General features: G+C 41.5%; 2 protein-coding genes across 7 annotated transcripts in view; one reads left to right on the top strand and one right to left on the bottom strand.

Moving 5' to 3' along the window:
* RPE (ribulose-5-phosphate-3-epimerase) overlaps window positions 1-12,957 on the top strand; it is a 48,708-nt gene extending 35,751 nt beyond the window's left edge. Inside the window, exons 4-6 of the mRNA XM_033944258.1 lie at window positions 709-843; window positions 1,516-1,602; window positions 12,524-12,957. Coding sequence (XP_033800149.1) covers window positions 709-843; window positions 1,516-1,602; window positions 12,524-12,646 — 345 coding nt within the window. The 3' untranslated portion in view covers window positions 12,647-12,957. The remainder of the gene's footprint in view (window positions 1-708; window positions 844-1,515; window positions 1,603-12,523) is intronic.
* Window positions 12,958-16,727: 3,770 nt separating this feature from the next.
* Window positions 16,728-24,072, bottom strand: part of KANSL1L (KAT8 regulatory NSL complex subunit 1 like) — a 321,832-nt gene continuing 314,487 nt past the window's right edge. For all 6 annotated transcript variants that reach the window (XR_004539416.1, XM_033944251.1, XM_033944248.1 and 3 more), the window contains one exon: window positions 16,728-17,230. Coding sequence is in view for 5 of the 6 variants with exons in the window: in XM_033944251.1 (XP_033800142.1) it covers window positions 17,179-17,230 (52 nt within the window). In the remaining variant the exon portion in view is untranslated. The remainder of the gene's footprint in view (window positions 17,231-24,072) is intronic.

Raw genomic sequence — 24,072 nt, forward strand, 5'->3', positions numbered from 1 at the left:
GAATTTTACACCATAACAGTGTTTTATGGCAAACTGTCTCTTAACTCCCCTGGTACTTTTCTCTAAGTGTGCAGTGGTTGGTGCCAATTCCTAAGGGTCTGCATACTTTTTTGCAGATAGCACTTCTCTTGGGGGGTTAAAGCTATTTTCTGCATTGGCTACATGCAGATTCTCCCTCGCTGGCTCAATGGCGAGCCCTACTGATTCAACATCTACAACTGGAACATCTGGGGACTCCCAATTTGAACTCTTCCCAAGGTTGACGTCTGCAATCCACATGGGAGCCATTTTGGAATTCTGTGACTCCAGTTGCCCGCAGTAGATTGCTAAATTTGTAATCTTTTGGGATCTTTTCAAATGTGCATTCTTCTTCCCAATTCTTTTGGGTTGTTGTATATATGTATGTATGTATGTATGTATATGTGTGGGGGGGGAGGGGGATAAAAATGGAAAAACTTGTTTCATGGACTTGTAACTTAATTCTGGCAATGTTCCTTTTACACTTGTCTGCTGTTAATTGTATTGTTATGCTGCTTTTTCAATAAATATGTTTACAAAAAAAAAAGAATGAGGTAAGTAACCCTCCTTGAGGTTCAGTTTTCAACTTTTTTTTTGTCAGAATAGTTTTGATTTACTCTTAGTAGAGATAGTCCTGTGTTGCATTGAAAACAGTTACTTCTATCAGTATTTTTTTCCTTCCCCTTCCAGGTGGGCTTAGGCATTAAGCCAGGGACTACAGTGGAGGACTTAGCTCCCTGGGCCAATCAGATAGATATGGCTCTGGTTATGACTGTGGAACCTGGGTTTGGAGGTCAGGCATTCATGGAAGATATGATGTCAAAGGTAGGCTTATGCAGCAAGTATTGAACAAACTGTTTGTTGTGAAGGTCGTCTTACACAGAGGAGGTAAATTGCAGAAGGATTAGATGGCATTTACTTGGATAAATAGCTATTTTACACATGTAGATGGGCCTAAACAATATACAAATAATTTTTAAAAACCCATTTTTTAATGTGTATATCCGCATCAAGCACACATTCCAAGGGTGCAGTTTTCTGGATTTGCTTAAAACATATATATGTATGCTTCCTGTTTTACAAAATGAGTGCACCTGTATTTTAAAAAAACCCCAAAAAACTTCCCTGCTAGCATCCCACATAAAGGTGTGAACTAACCGTTCATTCGAACTTGAGGTTTCAAGGAACATTTTATATATTATGAGGAAACTTAGGCTAGTGAAGTTGTGCTTTTTTTAACATCATTTTGCACTGTTGATTCAGATGTTAGTGTTACCTCAACTTGAATACTGTAATTCTTAACATTTGAACTTAACATCAAAACCAATCAAAAAATTGCAGTTGCTCCAGAATACTGTGGTTAGATTAGTTTTTGGTAGTGCTATAGAAATAATAATAATAGTAGTAACTGGATTTTGTCTGTACACTGAATCAGTAAATCTTGTTTACCCATGTGTACTGCATGTCAAAAATAAGATCCATTTGTGGACTTTTTAGGTTCAGTGGCTCAGAACACAGTTTCCTTCCTTAGATATCGAGGTGGATGGTGGTGTTGGACCTGACAACATCCACAAATGTGCTGAGGTAAGAATCCAAAGTTTGGTTTTTCCAAACAGCTTGCTTAAGATCCTCATTCATTGGTTAATTTGATTTTAACAAATACCACATGGTTTTTTATATTGAGATAATCCATAAAGTAAGTTTTGAGTTGCCCATATCACAGCTATTGGTTGTGATTATACAGAAAAATATATATACCTATACTAGGTACATAGTAACTCGTACTATATGCCAAGGACTGAATTAAATTGACTCAAGTTTGAAACTTGTGTGAGTTCTACCATCAAATGTCAAACTCTTTAGTCGCTCTAAGGTATTTAACATTGAATAGAACAGTGGTCTCAAACTTGCGGCCCAGGGGCCACATGCGGCCCGCCAGGTTGTATTTTGAGGCCCTCGGTATGTTTATCAAAATCACAAAAGTAAAATAAAACAGTTTCTTGATCATATGTCTCTTTAGCTATAAATGACAATATTATTATTAAGACTTAGCCAAAAGGAAAGATTTATAAACTATAAAGAGTTTTACTTCATGCAAAATTGTTATTTCTTTAAGACATTAACTATTTTTTCTGAGGCCCTCCAAGTACCTACAAATCCAAAATGTGGCCCTGCAAAGGATTTGCGTTTGAGACCACTGGAATAGAACACATAATAGGATTGATTTAGAAAATCTGATAATACATGAGGGCTTTAATTGCTTGACCCCCAACCTGAGGTGGAACTGTTCAGTTTGTATTTATGAAGTGAATTTCTTTTGTATACCTTGTAGTCTAGTTTTGGATAATGTAGTTTTGGATAATGTGCTTGCTGTGTTAAGTCCATTTATATGTACACATTTTAATGGACTAAACACAGCAAGCATGCTACATTATCCAAAACTAGACTGCAAGGTACAAAAATAAAATTTACTTCATGAATACAAACTGAACAGTTCCACCTCAGGTTGGGGGTTGAGCTTTGTCGTACCGCATATACTCGAATATAAACAGAGATTATTGGGCAAAAATATTGGTCCAAAAATTGGGGGGGGGGGTTCGGTTTATATTGGAGCCACCACCCAACCGATGGCACAGCTGTCCTCTATTCAATTCTCGATGACCACCAGGGCTGTAATCTTCAATAGAACGATCCCCCCACCACCCCCCCTTCTGAATACATGTCCCCCCAGTGATGAATCTTGAAACCGCAATCCGTGCACACAAACCCCTGCTGCCAAAGCCACCCTCCTCCATGCACACCCCACTCCTGGATATTGGGCTTACCATTAGCACTGGAAACTTCTGCCGCTGTCAGTGCTGTATTCTGATCTGGTGCGGAGCTTTGAGCAGCTGTGCATGCTCAAAGCCTGTCAGCTCCTACCCCCTTTGAAATTCTCAGAGAAGGCAGAAGCAGGCGGGCCTTGAGCATACGTAGATGTTCAAGGCTCCACACTGGGTCAGAATACAGCATTGATGGCAGCAGCAGGTTTCCAGTACTAACAGTAAGCACGATGTCGAGGCAGTGGGAGTTTGTGTGTATGGAGGATAGTGGCTTCGAAGTTCATCACAGGGGATGGCGCATCAGTGGAGAAGCGTTGGGGCAGCTGTGTCAGGGGCCCTCTGAGAGTGAAAACTTTGGTTTTGAAAAGCACCGTGAAGATGATGGGAAGGGAGGGAGATGGCCTGACAAAGGGAAGAGGTTGAGTGACACTTCAGGCTTATTGTGTGGAGAAAGGGGGGATGACGACAGATGCTGGATGGAAGTGGACAGGCATGGGAGCAGATGCTGGATGGAAGTGGACAGAAGGGAGGACTATGGATGGAATTGGGGAGTACAGAGAGAAGGGAGCAGACGTGGAAGGAAGTGGAAAGCACATACTGGATGGAAGGAGGGGATAAAGATAAAAGGGCACATGCTAGATTGGGTGAAGAGGCTAGAGATAGTGAGATATTGGAAGGGTGAGGGAAAGAGGTGGCAAGCTGCAGTAAACACAATGAAAAGAGGGAAATTGAGGACTGGATAATAAGAATTTCATCTAGACAGAGGCAGAAAATAAATTGAGAAGGAAGACCAGGGAAGGGAGAGAGAGAGAGATGCTAGACCATGGGGGGAGGGATAGGAGACAGATACCAGATCTGAGGGGAGGAGAGAGATGCTAAAAACCACCTGGGGAGGGAGAGATGAAAGGGAAGAATACAGAGATGCCAGACCAGGGGGGAGCAGAGGGAAGATGCCAGACCAATGGGTGGGGGATAGGGGGGTGGAACGGAGGGAGAGATGGAAGGCAGAGGCAGACTTTCTGGAAGAGGCATAGAAAAAGAGCAGATGCCATATGGAAGATTAAGAGAAAGGGCAGACAGTGACTGGAAGGAAGATAATGACCAGAAAATGAGGAAAGCATAAACCAGATACCAAAAGTAGAAAAAAATTTCTATTTATTTTATTTTTTGCTTTAGGATAAAGTAGTATTGTAGCTATGTTTTTGTAGACTGGCTCACCCAAATTTCTAATCTCTGTTTATAATTGAGTTATCCTTTTTAACTCCTTTGTGGAGGGGAAAAAGGTCACCTCGGTTTATATTTCAGTATTTATGGAAGGTGGAACAGAATTAGATTATTTTTTTAAAATTATCATCCTAATAATCTTGTCAAACTTTCAGGAGCTTTTAGGTCAAAACCAAAGACAAAGGAGGATGATGCCTGAAAATATCATTAACTATTCTTATTACATGGGACAGAGATGGAAATTTGCAGTTTTGACTGCAAGAACTAAATCGGGAGCCGACTGTGGAAGTGACCATGAGCTTTTAACATGCAAGATCAAAAGTAAAGCTTCGCAAGAAGATGATCATGAGACCTCCCAAAATATGACATTGAGAATATTCCATTAGACTACTGGATAAAACTAGATCACAGATATGCTTGTCTTGATACAGGAGATAGAGAGCCTGAAGTTATGGAATGGCATTAGTGATGAGCTAAAAAAAACACTCCAGAAGAAAAAAAAAAAAAGCACCAAGAAATCACATTGAATCTCAGAAGAAACCAGAAAAGTAGCAGAACAAGCAAAACTCTCTGATGATAAAGTATCACAATTGAACCAAATGTTTCAATTAGAGAAATAACATGGTGACAAAATTCATTGCCGTTCCCATCCTCGCAGATAACTGCGGGCAACAATTCCATGTCTATCTAAACCTCAGTCGTTCTACACCTGCATTCTTCAATGCAAGGCTTGAGGATCAGTGGTTGTGTTCTTTTGTGCTCTGATTCTTCCCTCTCTCCTTAAACAATGACATGGAGATGGTTTCCCGTGGTTATCCGCAAGGATGGGGGCGGTGATGAATTTTGTCACATTGTCATTCTCTAGTTTTTATGTCAAGTTTGGCAAAACAAAAAATAATATCTAAAGGATATTTGTCAGAAAATTGAATCAGAAAACGTAAACGGAAAAACCAGATTAGCATATCAGGAGGTTGAGATTGCAGCAGAAATTCCAGCTTCAATTGGGGATGTTTAAATACGCTAATGGAATGATCCAGAAAGCATTAAAAAGAGATGGAAAGAATATACGGAAAATCTATACAAAAAAGGCAATGAGGATAACATTTGGGAAATTGAACAGGAATCAACGCTGAAGAAGAAACAGATATTTTAAAAAGTCATAGCAGCAATTAAAGCTTTATTGAAAAACAAGTCACTGGGTATCGATGGTATTTCAATTGAATTAAAGGCTCAGATTTGGAAGGAAAAAACTTGACCAACGGATAGGAGGTAAACACTGTTCATACTTATACTGAAGAAAGGTGATGCTAAGGACTGTAATGACTACAGAATGACTGCATTAATTCCACACATCAGCAAAATATTTCTGAAAATAATACAATGAAGGCTACAATCATGTTGAGCAATAACTACTTGAAGTTCTGTCTGGTTTCAGAAAAGGTCGAGAAACAAGAGACATTATTGCCAATGTTAGATGGATATTGGAGAAGAGCAAAGAATACCAAAAGCCTCTATACTTTTGCTTTGACTACAGCAAAGCCTTTGACTGTGTGGATCATGATAAACTATGGAGAACTCTAGCAGAAATGGAAATATCCAAACACAAAACTCAGCTGATAAAGAGCCTCTACGAAAATCAAGAAGCTGCAGTGAGAACAGAATATGGCATCACTGATTGGTTTCCAATACAACATGGTATCAGGCAAGGATATGTCTTGTCACCTTACCTGTTCTTTATGGCAAGAAGCCATGTTCAGAAAAGCACACTTGGAAGAAGAGAACATTGGCTTTAAAGTTGGTGACCGAAATATAAACAACCTATGCTATGCAGATGATACAACGCTCATCACCAGCAGCACAGAAGTCATGCTGTATCTACTGAGAAAAGTCAAAGCCGAAAGTCATAACATGGGGTTAGAACTGAACATAAGATGAAGATCATGAACACGGAAAATGATGAAGATTTTGAGCTTGAAAGTGATAGAAGTTGTAAAGGATTTCAATCTCCTGGGCACTTTCATAAACAAAGAAACAACTAGCAGGGAACAAATACTCCACAGAATAGCACTGGGTCACTCTTCAATGAAGGTTCTTGACAAAGTATTCAATGGCAAGGAAATAACACTTCAAATAAAGATCAGACTTGTCCATGCACCCATTTTCTCAGTGATCAATTACAGATGTGAAAGCTAGAAACAAGATAGAAGATTGATGCTTTGGTGCTGCAGAATGATTTTATGTGTGCCATAGACTACTAGAAGAACAAATTGATTCTGGAAGAGATCAAATTGTCTGTGTCGAAGCCAAAATGGTGAAGTTATGACTGTCTTATTTTGGTTACACTGTTAGAAGAGAAGGATAATTGGAGAAGGACATTATGTTTGAGAAGATTGAAGGAACATAAGAGTAGCCTTACTGGGTCAGACCAATGATCCTTCTAGCCCAGTATCCCGTCTTCATGGAGGCCAATCTAAGTCACAAGTATCTGGCAAAAACCCATATAGTAGCAAAATTCCATGTCACTGATCCAAGGCAAGAAGTGGCTTCAACAGCAGACTATGGACTTTTCCTCCAAGAACTTATCCAAACCTTTTTTTAAAACCAGCTACGTTAACTGCTCTTATCACATCCTCTGGCAATGTGTTCCAGAGCTTAACTATTCTCAGAGTGGTGAAATATTTCCTCCTATTGGTTTTAAAAGTATTACTCTGTAAGTTCTTTGAGTGTCCCCTAGTCTTTATAAATCTTGATGCAGTAGAAGATCGATCCACTTGTAGCCATTCTACACCACTCAGGATTTTGTAGACTTCAATCATATCTCCCCTCAGTGAAGAGGGCAACCTGCAATCAGATGGCTGGACATGTTGAAAACAAGTGTGAGGATGATACTGGAGGACCTTAACTAGCACAAAACCTATCTCCTTTTTAGATCTGCAATTCATCAAGTCATTGGGACTCGAGCAAGAGTTGATAGCACCTAACCTGTGTGGAACACTGTCAAAGGCTTTGCTAAAATCTAAATACACCACCTCTAGCACACTCCCTCTATCCAGTTCTCTGGTCATCCAAAGAAATTAGAAACATAGAAAGATGACGGCAGAAAAGGGCTACAGCCCATCAAGTCTGCCCACTCTACTGACCCACCCCATTAAGTCTGAGTGCTGATGACTCAGTTCCTTAGCTCAACCCTCGTAGGGATGTCCCATTTATTCTTAAAGTCGAGCACGCTGGTGGCCTTGATCACCTGCACCGGAAGTTTGTTCCAGTGATCCACCACCCTTTCTGTGAAGAAGTACTTCCTGGTATCACCACTAAATTTCCCTCCTCTGAGTTTGAGCGGGTGCCCCCTTGTGACCGAGGGTCCCTTTGGAACGAATACATCATTTTCCACCTCGACACGACCTGTGACGTATTTAAATGTCTCAATCATGTCACCCCTTTCCCTGCGCTCCTCTAGAGTATAGAGCTGCAATCTGCCCAGTCTTTCTTCGTATGAGAGACCCTTGAGTCCGGAGACCATTCTAGTGGCCATCCGCTGGACTTGCTCGGCTCGAAGCACATCTTTACGGTAATGTGGCCTCCAGAATTGCACACAGTATTCCAGATGAGGTCTCACCATGGTTCTGTAAAGTGGCATTATGACTTCAGGTTTGCGGCTGACGAAGCTTCTCTTGATACATCCCATCATTTGCCTTGCCTTGGATGAGGCCTTCTCTACTTGTTTGGCAGCCTTCATGTCTACACTGATGATTACTCCCAAGTCTCGTTCTTCTGAAGTCCTAGCCAGTGCTTCTCCATTCAAGGTGTATGTTCTGCATGGATTTCTGCTGCCGAGATGCATGACCTTACACTTCTTAGCGTTGAAGCCCAGCTGCCATGTCGAGGACCAGTTTTCCAACGTGATCAGATCCTGCGTCATACTATCCTTGAGATTGCTTTCACTTACTATATTACACAGTTTGGCGTCGTCGGCGAACAGTGCTACTTTACCCTGAAGCCCCCGGGTTAAGTCCCTTATGAATATGTTGAAAAGGGATGGTCCCAGGACCGATCCCTGTGGCACTCCGCTAGTCACCTCCGATGTCTCAGAGAGGGTGCCGTTGACCACCACCATCTGAAGTCTTCCACTCAGCCAATCCTTGACCCATTCAGTTAGTTTCTCACCTAACCCCATCGATTTCATCTTATTTAATAGTCTACGGTGCGGGACACTGTCAAAAACTTTACAGAAATCCAAGTACACTATGTCCAGAGACTCTCCCGAGTCTAGCTTTCCTGTCACCCAGTCAAAGAAGCTGATAAGATTGGATTGGCATGACTAGTGAATCCCCTAGTGAATCCATGCTGACAGGGATCCCTCAAATTTCCCTCATCCAATATCGTGTCTAATTTACCTTTAAGTAGAGTTTCCATGAGTTTACACACTATTGATGTGAGACTCACTGGCCTGTAATTCGCAGCCTCCGCTCTGCAACCCTTTTTGTGCAGAGGAACAACGTTGGCTGTTTTCCAGTCCAGGGGGACTCTCCCCGTACTTAGGGAGAGATTGAAGAGCATGGCTAACGGTTTCGCCAGAACATCGCATAGCTCTCTGAGCGCTCTTGGGTACAAATTGTCCCATTGCTTTGTTCACCTTGAGTCTTGACAGTTCTCTGTAAACATCAGCTGGTGTGAACTCAAAATTCTGAAATGGGTCTTCCATGCTTTGCTTTGCTTCCAGCCGTGGCCCGTGCCCTGGTGCCTCGCAGGTAAAGACTGAACAAAAGTAATCATTCAGTAGTTTGGCCTTATCCATATAGTTCCATATAGTTCCCTTCCGGCGTTCTAAGGCGTACTATCCCGTTTGTGTTTTTTTTCCTGTCGCTAATGTACCTGAAGAAGGATTTGTCCCCTTTCTTAATGTTCTTCGCTAGAGTTTCTTCCATTCGAAATTTGGCCTCCTTGACAGCTGTTTTGACCGCTGCAGACTTTGTCCTGTATTCAATGTTTGCTTCTTTTTCCCCCGTGCGTTTGTATGAGAGAAATGCTCTTTTCTTCTCTTTGACGAGGTACGAGACCTCATCAGTGAACCATTGGGGTTTCTTTTTTCTTTGCTGTTTGGTTACCGATTTAATGTAGCGTTTAGTTGCCTCATGAAGGGTCGATTTCAAGGTTGACCACATAGCTTCCACATTATCAGTTACTTCTTGAACCTGCAGCGTCTGATGGACGAAATCTCCCATGCGTGCGAAGTCAGTGCCCTGGAAATTGAGTACCCTTGTTTAGTGTGTGATCTAGGGAAGCCTTTCTTAAGGTTAAACCATACCATGTTATGGTCACTGGTGGCTAGCGTTTCTCCCACCGACACCTCCCCGTTCGTAAGTACCAGGTCCAGGATGGCCTGGGCCCTGGTGGGCTCTAGTACCATTTGTTTGAGCCATACTCCCTTCATGGACATTAATATCCTCCTGCTATCACAAGTTGTCGCTGAGAGTGTGTTCCAGTCTACATCAGGCATGTTGAAGTCTCCTACCAGAACAACGTCCCCCCGTAAGGTGATATTCTCAATGTCTTCAATTAATTCTGCATCCTTGTCCTCCGATTGTCTTGGAGGCTTGTATACCACTCCAAGGTACAGGCATTTTTCTCTGTCTCTGGCCAGGTTTACCCAGATGGATTCCCCAGTATACTTGACATCCGAGATCCTGGTTGTCTTGATGTTCTCTTTGATGTAAAGTGCTACCCCTCCTCCTAACTTACCCTCTCTGTCTTGTTGAAGCAGGTTGTATCCTGGTATAGTTATATCCACCCATGAGAGTCTGTGAACCATGTTTCGGATATTGCTGCTACGTCTAGGTCTGCATTAACTATTTCTCTTTCTAGTTCTAGAAATTTATTCCCTAGGCTGTGTGCATTAACATACATAGCTCTCCACTCTTTCTGATTACTAAGCTCCTGTAGTGAGCCACCCATTTGAATTAAAGTGTCACCTAGAAATTCTTTTTCAATAAGGGTACTTACCTCAGACTTAGAAGCGGAGTTTTGGTTTGCCCTATCAGGATTGTTACTTACTGCTCCGGTGTAAAAGTGGGTACCCACCCCCGACTTACCTAGTTTAAAGCCCTTCGAAATTGATCAGAATTGTTTGACAAGACCTGCCTCTAGTGAATCCATGTTGCCTCGAGTCCTGCAATCCACTGGACAAACCAATCCAACCTTAAGTCTTTGGTCACAGATACTGAAGGAAGGTCTTGTGGATGTCAAACTTCCTTTTTAATTCCCTGTAGAAATCCGACACAGCCAGCAGAGCTGCCAAGGGTTATAAATGACATATATGGACAAACTGGATAGGCTATATCATCTTTCTGTCTTCATTTTTCTGTGTTTCTACTCATAGATCTAAATGGTTCTTTGGCTTTGGATCCAGCAATGCTGGTGCTAAGTTTCTCTGTAACTGTAAAGTAGCAATCCAGGTGATCTACAAGATAATTCATTGCTGATAGATGTTTTGTTGGGACCACCAACCAGTTATGTTTGTGATACATGTGTGGTGATTGTAGGGAGCGCAGGATAATATGTATGTAATATGAAACCGCATAGTTGTATGCAGTATATAAATTTTTAAATAAACAAAATGTAATATCTATAGCCTTGTCAAATAACTCCTTGCAGGAGGAAGCTATGACATTGGAACCATCAATTGTGCACAATTTGGTCAGGAACTGCTTGTTTTGCACCTGCTTCAGTGGCAATTGAATGCATCTCCTCCATATTCTCTAGCTAGATCCCAAGTAGTAAAACAGATATCATTATGCTTATCCTAGAAATAAGATTATGTATTTTTCATACCTCTACTGAGAAACTTGACACTACCATCAATAAGGCAGACCATTGAATTGGGCACTGTTAGAAACAGAATACTGGGCTTGATGGACCTTCGATCTGTCCCAGTATGGCAATTTTTATAATCTGATCTTTAGTAAAACAAAAAACAAAGGAATTTAATAGATACAAAATCAAATCCTTCAATATTACTGTTGATGTAAACTGGCAGTGAGAAAAACCAATTTCCACTGCAAAAATCAATGAGGTGAAGAAAAAAGCCTGACTCTAGTAGCAGTAGTAAGCAAAGGTAAATTACAAATACTACCATAAGCACAATCATTGGCATAAAGAATTCTAACAAGACAGTCCAGCTTGAGTGAAAAAAGGGCTGCCCATTAACTGCAGCAAAGGTGCACAACAGTATTGTTAACTTATCTCAGACATCACAGCTGATCAGGTCTCCAACACCGTATCCAATTGCTGTAGGATACCACCAATCTCCACACTACCAAAACCCTTATCCACACCCTCATCATCTCTCACTTCGATTACTGCAAGTTGCTACTCTCAGGTCTTCTGCTCTTTCATCTTTTTCCCTTCGATCTATCTAGGTTTCAGTTGCACAACTCATATTCCATGAGAGCCGATATAATCTAATATAATAAAACGCTAGACGCGCATGCGCATTCAGACCTGCGTGATCTGAAATCCCTGATCTGTGAAATGTATGTCCGTGGCTTTGCAGACGTGCGAATGCGCGAGTCCCCAGCCTTACTGCTTCCCAGCCGCAACCGTTGGACTCCCTGCTCTCCAGATCGCGGTGTACAGACCGGCTCAGCTGATAAGTCCCTCCTATCTATGCCCGTCTCCTCCTCTGCCAACTCCAGACTAAGTCCCTTCTATCTTTGCTGCGCTATATGCCTGGAACAAACTGCACGAATCCTTATGGCATGCTCCGTCACTGGCAGTTTTCAAGTCCAAGTTAAAGCCCGCCTCTTCGAGAGCGCTTTCAACTCCTGCATCCCCAATCCTATATCATGTCTGTCCAAGTTAGATTGTAAGCTTTTCTGAGCAGGAACCATCTAGTAAATGTCAAAATATACAGCGCTGCGTATGCCTTTCAGCACTATATAAGTGATAAATAGAAGTACTTCTTACTGATTTTGCAATGGAAATTGGTGTTTCTCACTCTATTTACATCATCAGTAATATTGAAGGATTTGATTACATAACTGGTAAATGGTAGTAATAACTTTTTGTCCCCAGCCTGTGGATTTCCAGGCGGTTTCCTCTTGTTCCCATCCCTATGCACACTTCTGTTGCAAGGATCCCTGAGAAATGCAGCACCTGAGGATTTAACTGGTTCAGCTGTAGATTGGGGATTCAAGAAAAATCTACTGTATTGAAAAAAACTTAACCATTTGGTGGAAGGTAGTGAAAAATACTGGCTAGTTTCAGGTTGTGCCTGTTATACTAGTGATGCCATCTGAACTTTTCTTTTTGTCTTTTGTTGGCTATGGGGGGAACATAACCTGGTTGTCTGAACTGGTTTATTAAGATGAATAAGAAAAATCTAATGCTTGAAAGCTTCTTTTCAATAAATTGTCATACAGAAGAAATATTGCTGATTTATGCTACTATTTCATACCTTGCAGGCAGGAGCAAACATGATTGTGTCTGGCAGTGCTATCATGAGGAGTGAAGACCCCAGATCTGTAATTAACTTGTTAAGACATGTATGTGTAGAAGCTGCACAGAAGCGTTCTCTTGACCGATGAGATTGACCTGCTGTCAAGTATTTCTGCAGAAAGACAGTACCTTCCCGCACAAACAAGTCAATGGAGCAACCCAAAGACCGAAGTATGGAGAAATCCTATAGTTATTTCAATGACCAATGCCCAACAAGGAGAACTCCAGTCTGGCTGTGGCATTAAGATTCAGCTTCCATGAGAGTGCAAGATCAAAATCAGTTTTATTGTAAAGAAATGGACAGAAAATTAAATCGCTATAAAAACCATGTTTCTCAGAGTGAAGGGAACAGTTTTTCTTGGTGATTCCAGTAATAAAAAACATTGGTTTGAAAGCTAAACCTGTATTCTATTTTTAAGTATTAGACTAGGGAGAGGGAAGAATGAGGCATGAAGGCGAATACCTGCTTAGAATATAAATGTGGACAGTTTAGCACTGTAAAATACTTGTTGCAATTTGGGATTTTTAGATATTTTAGTGGCATAGAAACAATTGTTTTAAAACATCCTAGTAGCAAACAAGTTTAATGCTTAAATGTTCCTTTAAATTGGTTAAAGAAGTTGATGTCATTTGTTAAGCAACTGAACAAATAGGACACTTACTCAAATACACAACTGTTGATCTAGCACAAAAGGTATACGAGTCTTGAACCAGTGAGTTATTCTCCCCTAACCGCGATTTGTGTAGAAGGCATTGTCTATTTTCAGCTCCTCCTCCTTCCTCACTGAGCTGTACCATATTCCCTAAGCCAACAACAAAAAAGTTGCTTGTTTCTTCATCTGAAGATTAAAGTCAGAAAGCGCTGGTTTGGATGCTTTAGTTCAACCATGGCCGAAGAAAGGGCTGTTGTACATGTTTCCCTCGTGGCCCTACTAGGCCAGGTCAAATAATAGCTAACCACCCGGGATTGGTAATCCTGGTTGCATCTGATTGGCCATGGTATGTGGATCTAGTTTGCCTGCAGAGGGACTAGAGTCTCAAACTGTCGATTTATCCAAATCTTTTGTCAATGGGACCAGTTCCCTTGGAGGATCTAGAACGTTTTGGACTTACAGCATGGCTCTTGAGTGTACGGCGTTAGTGCAGAAAGGTTACTCGGAGGTGGTTATAGCTACTCTCCCTAAGGTCTAAGAAACCAGTGACTTGCGGTCTATGCTAAGGCTTGGAAGATGTTTCAGTGCTGGTGTGCTAAAGAGAATGTGGAGCCTTTACGAGCTCTTCTGTTAGCGGTCCTAGTTTTTCTTCAGGCTGGACTCGAGAAGGGCCTCAAAATCCCTCAAAGTGCAGGTGGCAGGCTTCTTATGTTTTAGGACAGTGTTTCTCAATTTGGTCCTGGAGTACCCCCTTGCCAATCAGGTTTTCAGGATATCCAAAATGATTATGCATGAAAGAAACTTGCATATAATGGAGGCAGGGTATGCAAATCAAGTTTATGCATATTAATTGTGGATATCTTGAAAACCTGGCTGGCATAGGGGGTACTCCAGCACTGAGTTGAGAGAAACACTGCTTTAGTGCTCAAGTGGAGAAAGTTTCACTGGCTTCTCAGTTTGATGTAGCCAGATTTTTGAAGGGTGCACTGAGGCTGTATCCTTCTGTATCCTTTTCAATCATGGAACCTTAACATTGTTTTGCAGGGTCTCAGTAAGGCTCCATACAAGTCTTTACATGAGTCATCACTAATGGATCTTGCAGTTAAGACAGTGTTTCTGGTGGCTATTGCCTCAGCAAGAAGAGTGTTGGAGTTGCAGCTGCTTTCAAATTTACAAAGGCTGGGTGTCTTGCTGCGCACAGTACCTTTTTTTGCCAAAAGTAGTTTTGGCCTGCCACATAAATCAGGAAGTCCAGTTATTGCATTTCTTCCCATGTGTTCAAAGAAAAAAGGCAAGGTTTTGAGGTTGCTAGATGTTGGGAGAGTTCTCCATTACCTCAAGGTAATGAATGCTTTTTGTCTCCGATGTCTTTTTGTGCTAATCAGTCCTAGTCGACTGGAAAGGCCAGCATCTAAGTCTTCTATTTCCAGTTAGATTCACATGGCTATTTCATCTGCATACATTGGCTGTGGTAAACAGCCGCCGATCTCTTTGAGAGCACATTCCAGTATAAGTGTAGCTTTGTCTTGGGGCAGAGTCCCGGGCAGTTCTGCCCAAGGAGATCTGTAGGGTAGCTACAAGGTCCACCCTACAGACTTTTTATGAAGATTTACAGAGTGGATGTGGCAGCACAAATGCATACCATATTGGTGTTCAAAGTGCTAGCATCAGGCACATCTGCCCCACCCTAGACTCAAGGGACTGATTTGATATATCCCACTGGCTCAAGACTCATATGATTTTTGCATAAAAGGGAAGATTAGGTTCTTACTTTGATAATTTTCTTTCTAGTAGAAAGGCATACGAGTCTTGAAGGCCCACCCTGTCCGATGTCCATTTAGCTTGCTTACTGTCTCAGACATATATGTTTCCAGATGTTGGGATCTTCTCCTGTCAGATAGGTTGAAAGAGTGAAGACATCTCTTGTGAAGAGGTAAGTGTGAGAGCTCCATAAATGTTAGGCTGGTTGTGCTCAGGTGGGTGGCTTCTTTGTTCACCTTGTTTTTACATAATGTTATGATTTGACATTGATGGTTAACATTTGTTGCAGAACAGAAGTAACTTGTTAGGAAGATTCCCTGAAGTCCTTCTTCTTACTTCTCCTCTTAAGAGTGGTTCACAACTGCTTTTATACAAACTGAGGGGATACAGCCCAACCCAGTGAGGAAGGAGGCATAGCTAAAAAAAGGTAGATGATGCCTTTTATACAACTCATGGTTAGGGGAGAATAACCAACTGGTTCAAGACTTGTATGCCTTTCTACTAAAAAGATTATGGAGGTAAGAACCTAATCTTCCCATTTTTGTTTATCAAGGACTTGAACATTCACCTGAAGGCTCAATAGCTAGGGATTAAAATAGTCATGTTTTCTACATTATAGACATCAACTAGAAGATAAGAGATGGCTATTTTGTTGTACAGCAGCACAGGAAATAGAGTATTTTTGTTATTGAGAAATAAGGGTTTTTAAAAGTGATTAAGCAGCTGTATGAAATTAGGAAAAAGTGTTAACACAGGTTACAAAAGGAGATTGCTTTGGACTAGTCTGGTCACACTGGTCTGTCTCTTGTCCTTTACAGTAGACAAGTATCCATCATGCTTAGAAGAAAGCTAGTTACTGTTATAAACACTTGGCCTATCTGCTTCTGCCCTGTAGCGGCAGCACATCATTACTTGAATCAGGCTTTGAATCATTTTAAATATAGGTAGGCAGATTTCAGCTGTGGTAAGTCGAGAGCAACTTCATGCTAATTTAAAGCTAGGTGGCACTGCTCCATTAATATCAGATTAGACTGTACAAAAAGAGCTTTAATTTAAATAAAAAGACATTACAGCAAGGCCATTTTTATATTCTAAATTCAGCTTTAAAAAAATTTGAAACATTTCAGTAAGTATTAACTCACAATCTAATAGGGAATACAATATTAAGAGATGACTTTTCTTTAAGCTATGAATGTCCAGTGTGATGAATTTCATTTTTCATATTAAATCAACATCAGCAGCGCTAACAGACATCTAAATCTACAATGGCATTTATCGAACTTTCTGTGCTTCTGATCTGTGGTGGTCTACTTTGTCCTCCATACTGCTGCTGCTCCTTGCCCTTCTATTGCGTTAGCCAATGCCATTATCTCCCATGCAGACCTAATCAAATAGCCCAGGCTTAACAGGAAGCATAGACCTTTAATTGTTTTGTCTTTTGCCTGCTCAGGTTGCAATCACAAACACATGTTTTGTGACTCCATTTGGGGTTATGACTGACCAGTTGGAAGCCCTGCACAAGGACACTTTCTATCTGACCATTTCTCTCACAGAGAATTTGCATGTAATATAATAATAAAAAAACAAATCTTCTCTACCATGCCTTACCACACTGATAGTATATTATTTTAAATGCAGTGTTTATCTTTAAAAATAGATTAAAAATACAAAATTTAGAATAAAAACATTTTGAGAGGAATGTTAGGAGACAGCAATTTTTTTCTTGGGTTCTTCCAAGCTCCTTTTGGTTACTGGAAAGGAAATACATGACAAGTTTGAGAAAACAACAGTACAACATATCTTAGATGAATTGAACCTGAAGAGCAGGGAAGAGTTAAGCAAACTCCAGGCAGTCAAAATCACATTTTTAATAACAAATAAACATTATTTAATTCCACCCTTATGTTTGGAACACGCTGCTAAAGAAATAGCAAGATATCAATGATCTGAAATGAACTGTTCAGCTTAGATTCCACTTCCCCCTTCTTTATTTTTTAACAGTTTCTCATAGCTGTTTTCATGGCTGTTAAACCATTCAACCATGGACATAAAAAAAAGTGCATGCCTCTTTTTTACAATTTCAAGACTTCTTCTCTCATCTTAGATAAGTTCTTTTTCCTGTAGATATCGCTGTTAGTCCATCTGCATTCTTGCACAACTGAGAAACAGCATCCTTGCTGAAATTGGGAGATTGATACAGGTGACTGTCATGGCTCATGTACTTCAGCAGGTACAACAAATCTTTGGATCCAAAGCTCCCTAGAATAAAAAGAAAGAGTAGCAACAGTTGCTACCATGTTTCCCCGAAAATAAGACACTGTCATATTAATTTTGGATCCAAAAAATGCACTAGGGCTTTATTTTCAGGGGATGTCTTATTTTTTCATGTACAATGATCCCTTCCTCTCTCCACATGTCTAGCATCTGTCATCCCCTCTCACCCAACTCCTTGTACCTTCCCTCTGCAGTATTTCTATCCCTCCCCCATGCAGCAGAACCCCTCCGACCCAACGCAAGACCAACATACCTCCCTCCAAACAGCAGCGTGGCAGCACTTTAAACAGGCTGCTTCATGGCCTTCTCCCGCAGGGGCCTTCACTGTGCCATGTCGCTGATGACATCAGTAATGTGGCAGAGGATAGGACCCGGCTGGAGAAGACTGCGAAGCAGCCTATTTAAGTGCTGCTGACGCTGGAAGGGACTTATTTTTTGGGAAACACAGTAGTATATCGAAAGGTTTATCATATAACCTCTTCCCTTCTGACTAAAGTGCACAAGTTAATATTGTTGTCCAAATTCTTTCTGGTTTCAGTCAAGCTTATAGTTAAAGCTACCTAACTACAGCAGACCATTTTATATTACTGCTCTTAAGACTGGTTCTCAAACCTGCTATGACTGTGCCTGAATATTCCTTTTAATGTGTGTAACAAACAAAAAGTTCTCGAATATACTGACTTGAGGCTGGGTAGTGTAAGCTGCAAAAAATATAATAAATGATAGTAATAATACATTTTTTATGAGAAGATCTCTGTGTGGATTAATAAGTCAAATGAATGGAAAACGTTCAATCCTACAACCCGTGCATGGGTAGCCACCCAGCACACCACACCATCATAGAATCTTACTCGTGTGCAGTGAAAATCAAAATAGTGCAAAAACACTTAGGGCTCCTTTTTACAAAGGAGCGCTAGCGTTTTTAGCGCACACCGGATTAGCATGTGCTATAGCACATTTAGCTGAAAAATTACCACCTGCTTAAAAGGAGGTGGGCGTGGCAATTTAGTACATACTATTCTGCGCGTTAAGGCCCTAACGCACCTTTGTAAAAGGAGCCCTTAGTGATAAATAGTCATATAAAAGTATATAATTACAGTAAGACACTAACAGCCAACAAGGCAGAGTAACTGCACTGTCTCTCCAAAAATCAATGAAAAAGACTTAACTCGCAAGGAAAGCCTGCAGAAGCAGGAACTCCCAAAGATGTGTTTCACAAAAGGGGTCCAATTCACAGAAGCTGTACTCAAGAAGTCACAATTGGTTCAACTGAACTTCAGTTTCAGAAATAGTCCTTCTTCAGGAACCTTTCATGAAAAAACTTCCAAGAGAAGATGAAAGCCTAAAGCTGCGATATATAGCCAATGAAAGCCTGATTTGGAAATGGCAGTTGGAGAGGCGGAATCCCATTTGAACTGCGAGAGCAGGTTGTAGGATTGAACATTTTTTGTTCATTTGACTTCTAATCCACACTGAGATCTTCTCATAAAAAATTTATTATTACTATTATTTATTATTATATATTTTTTGCAACTTACACTACTCAGCCTCGTCAGTATATTCTATAACTTTTTGTTTATTGTGATATTGTGCTGTTCTAGCATATTTCAGGTTCCTACGTTCTGGTAGTTCTTCCTTTTAATGTGTGTGACATTCATCTATCTGTTCAGTTTTGAGAGAGGGCATAAAACCTGCTTTTTTTTTTAGGTGGGGGGGGGAGGTTTATGGGCTAGTCTCTGTTGATCATGGTGTACAATTTAAACTGAACACTACCCCCTGTCATATTTATTCCAATTATTTGGCGCTTTCCTCAGGTATACATACAGTATACCTGAGGCAATCCTGTTATATCTGCACAATAAAGAAATTTACATTTAATACATCAACTTTGATGCCAGAGAAAGCAGTTGCAAAGGAACAAGCTACCATTGAACTGGAGAGGAAGCTGTGGCTCATGTTGCCACAAGGAGGAGCAGGAAGAATAGCCTTCCAGCCAGCAGATTCAGAGATGACAAATAGACCTGGGGGGAAGTAGGGGAAATTAAGTCCAAGTGGAGTAAGGCAACACAGCTGGGAAATAAACTTGGACGCCAGCGTTAAGAGAAAGGGGTTGAAAGGCAGTCATTTACGTTGATAGGATGCTGCAGCTGGCATCATGATTGTTGCAGTTACTTAGATGTGGCAAAACCTGGCCGTCGAACTGACATGGGGCTGTGGCTTTCTTTAGAATATGCTATGTGGTGTGTAGTTTGTTTTTATATACAGCAGGTGCTCAAACCTGATTGGCTGGGGTTTGAGATAGTTTTATCAGGAAGAAAGAAGGATGCAGTAGGAAAGCCCATTGTAACCCCCAGACTTTTCTATCAAAATTCAAAGTTGTAACCAACATGACCCAGTGATGCTTCCGGTGGACAAAGGGAACACAACTATAGTGATGGGTGCTAAAAATTACCACTAAAGATATCCAACCTCCAGTTCTCATGGGCTGGAGGGCAAAGCCAAGATGGCTGATAGCAGCATTCCAGATGATTTGCTATGAATTAAGTTTTCCCTTTAAAAAAAAAAACAAAAAGTTCCAAACCTTTGGATCTTTGTAATGCCTCATATCAAGCGCAACAGAGGCTGTACCATGTAACCACAAATCAACAAAATAATAAAAACATCATGCTCAACCATGAGAAACCTAAGACAAGTTCGAAAATTCTTCGACAGAAAACAATTCCAACTTTTGGTACAATTTCTAATCCTAGGCTTAATAGACTACTGCAACATACTTTATCTCCCCTGCCCAGCAACCATGATAAAACAATTACAAACAATACAAAACACGGCCCTAAGACTTATCTACTCGCTAAAAAAATACAACCACATCACAGAAGCATACCACGACTCACACTAGCTCCCAATGCAAGCAAGAGTACACTTCAAATTCCATTGCCTACTATTTGAAGCTATAAACGGAGACAGCCCAATCTACTGGAACAACTGACTAACTCAATCTACCTCAGACAGACACAGGAGAACCCACATACTATTCACACACCCACCTACCAAAAATGTCAAACGAAGAAAAATGTACAACAACCTACTAGCCACCAGAGCAGCAAAGCTGGACATGCAACTCACAAATCTGCTGTCTTCGACCACAGACTACAAAACCTTCAAAAAAAGAAACAAAAACCCTACTCTTCAAAAAATACATTAAACCTTTATAACAGAACCAGACTCGCCCCAAGCTTCACCCACAACACTACTTAGCAAATCAAAAATATTCAAAGCACTCATAAGGCATTTCCTAATATCATGACAATTTTCTCATGTAATCCACCAAATGTATTTCCTAGCATCATGACAGTTCTTGTGTAATCCGCCTTGAACCGTAAGGTAACGGTGGAATAGAAATCACTAATGTAATGTAACAGAATGGTAAACTGTTTCACCTCTAGCCATGACATTGTCTCCCTTGCAGCCACTGATGCAATAAACTCTGGATCACTTTACCTCCAGTCAACTGATGATTCGGATTGGGGGCCCTGCAAAGGGAACAGAATGAGGAGCGTCTGACCTTCAGGGCATGATGTGTCTCTCTCCCTGCTCTCCTGTGGCTCAACCACCACTATCAGTACTGAGGAAAGGGAGAGTCCAACCATAGCAGAAGGTGCTATGTCTGGGCTTGATGTTGATTGAGTCCCTACCTACCCCAATGACAGTGGTGAAAAAAAAAATGCAGGGGAGTTTGGAAGTATAACGCCCTCTAAGGGTGTGACTATGAAGTCCCTTTGGCAAGCTAGTATGAAGCTTGATTTCAACAGCTGGAAAAGCTACTCCAGACATGTCTGCTCTTGTTTTAAGTTGAAACTCTCTCTCAAACTGTTGAAAAATTTCAGCAAGATAGTCCAGATTTAACAAACTGCTTTTTTTAAAGACTCTGTTTCAGTAGTTACTAAAGAACAGACATTAAGATTGAATTTGAGAGTACTTAATTGCTCAAATACTAGGTATGGCTCTTGTTGATGTTTATAAGAATCTTATGAAAAATTTAACATCCCCCCCCCCCCCCCCCCCCCCCGAAGTTATTCCTTTGTTTACTAAAGCATTCTATTTGCCTGCTTCTAATAGTACAGGAGTCAACCCTTTGAATGAACAAATACTTGATCAGGTGTTTACAAATGGGGAAAGTCTCTCTACTGTCCGAGTGGGTGTTCACATGGGTAGTAGTGATCAAACAGTTTGATTTGATAACAAATAAAGTAGAGGGCAGCCACACAAAACTCCATGTCCTGGATTTCAAATGCGGACTGTAGTAACATGAGGGAGTATCTGAGGAGCAAGCAAATAGGATGGGAGGACATAAGGGATGTGGAAAAACAGTGGGCCAAACTAAAAGGAGCAATAAAAATGGCTACTGACCATTATGTGGGAAAATAAATAAAAACAAGAAAAAGGAAACCAATATGGTTCTTCAAACTAGTGGCGGAGAAAATAAAGGCAAAAGAGTTGGAATTTGTGAAATATAAAAATACTCAAGAACAGAAGCACAAAAAGGAATACCGGATCAAAATGAAAGAAGCCAAGAAAGAAAAAGCGCGCGGGCAGAAGAGCAAATGCCTAGAAATATAAAAAGGGGAGACAAAAATTTTCAGATATATTAATGAAAGAAGGTAGAAGAAAAATGGAATTGCAAGACTGAAAGAAGCTATGAACTGCTGCTATGTGGAGAGTGATGAGGGAAAAGCAAATACAGTAGTACCTTGGTTTACGAGCATAATTCGTTCCAGAAGCATGCTCTTAAACCAAAACACTCGTATATCAAAGCAACTTTTCCCATAAGAGTTAGTGTAAACTTGAACAATTCGTTCCACATCCCCAAAAACTTAATTACCATTAGGGACGCCTCCACCGCTGCCTCTGCCACATCCACGCGGCTCCTCCAATTCTCATCTGCTGCTGCCTCTTACTGCGGGTGGTGCTGGCTAAGCAAACGCCGCCGCCGCCACAGAGTCCGACTGGACACTTGGCTCTGCCGCTCCCGGACGCTGCCCCCCCTTCGGATGCCACTACCCCCCTCTGCTGGGTCTCTTAAGTGCTGGTTCACTCCTGCCGGACGCACCCCAACTCCCATACTCCACCTGAGGCCACCGGTGCTGCTATCGCCTCTTCCCCCCCCTCCCCGACTGGCCCTATCCTTACCCCTGCGCCGCCGGTGATAGAAAGTGCCTGCCGCCAGTCTGCTGCTGAGCCTTGAGCATCTGTGCATGCTCAGGCCTTCTGGATCTCACCCTCTCCGAGATTCTCATGAGATCTCGAGTCTCATGAGAATCTCGGTGAGGATGAGATCCAGAAGGCCTTGAGCAAGTGCAGATGCTCAAGGCTCAGCAGCAGACTGGCGGCAGGCCCTTTCTAACTCCGGTGGCACACGGGTAAGGACAGGGCCAGTCGGTAGATGGGGAGGAGACGATCGTGAAGGGAGGGAGCAGTGCCGGTGGCCTTGGGGGGAGCAATACTGTTGGTTCCCCCGGTCGGGTCGGGGCTCGCAAATCGAGTCAATGCTCGGTTTATGAGTCAAAAGTTTGCTGAGTGTTTTGCTCGTCTTGCAAAACACTCGCAAACCGGGTTACTCGTAAACCGAGGTTTGACTGTATGCTAAACAAATACGTCTGTATTCATGGAAGTAAATCCTAAAGGACTGCGATTGGCTGGCAAAATTACACGCGTCTGGCATGGCTACCGCACCATTCACAGAAGAGTTTATGAGCAACTTGAAAAATTGGAAGTGGACAAAGCCATGGGACCGGATGGCATTAATCCTAGGATATTGAGGGAGCTCAGGGAGGTTGTGGTGGTTCCACTTAAAGATTTGTTCAATAAATCCCTGGAGATGGGAGTGGTTCCAAGGGATTGGAGAATAGTGGATGTGGTTTCTCTTCACAAAAGTGGTTGCAGAGATGAAGTGGGAAATAGAGAATGACACGGTGACAAAATTCATCACCGTTCCCGTCCCCGCGTGAAATAATCCCATGTCATTTTTTAGTGTCTATTTCAGCCTCAGTCCTTCTACACCAGCATTCTTCAAAGCAAATCTTGAGGGTCAGTGGTTGTGGCCACTCATACTCTGATTCTTTCTTCTCTCCTTAAAGAATGACATGAAGATGATTTAGCGCGGTTATCTGCGGGGACGGGAACAGTGATGAATTTTGTCACCGTGTCATTCTCTAGTGGGAAACTACAAGCCTATAAGTCTCACTTCAGTTATTGGAAAAATAATGGAAGTGTTGCTGAAGGAGAGCATTGTGAAATTCCTAGAATCTAATGTGTTACAAGATCCACAGCAACATGACTTTACTAAAGGTAAATTGTATTAAATGAATCTGATTGAATTATTTGACTGGGTAACCAGAGAATTAGATCGAGGAAGTGTGGTAGATATAATTTACTTAGATTTCAGCAAAGCCTTTGAAACAGTTCCTCATAGGTGGCTTTTGAACAAACTTGACCAAACAGCAGTGGGGAACTGAATTAGAAACTGGCTGACACAGACAATGTCAGAGGGTGGTGGTGGTTAATGGAATTTGCTTGGAGGAAGGAAAGGTGAGTTGTGGAGTGCCTCAAGGAGCGGTACTGGGGCCAATTCTGTTCAATATGTTTGTGAGCGATATTGTCAAAGGGTTAAATGAAAAGGTTTGCCTTTTTGAAGATAATACCAAGATTTGTAACAGAGTTGACACCCTGAAGGGAGTGGAAAACATGAAAAAGGATCTGCAAAAATTGGAAGAATGCACTAAATTTTAGTTGCTAGACATTAGACCAAAGACATGCAGAGTGATGTA

This window comes from Geotrypetes seraphini, chromosome 5 (genome assembly GCF_902459505.1).
Source record: "Geotrypetes seraphini chromosome 5, aGeoSer1.1, whole genome shotgun sequence".
Lineage (NCBI taxonomy): Eukaryota > Metazoa > Chordata > Amphibia > Gymnophiona > Dermophiidae > Geotrypetes > Geotrypetes seraphini.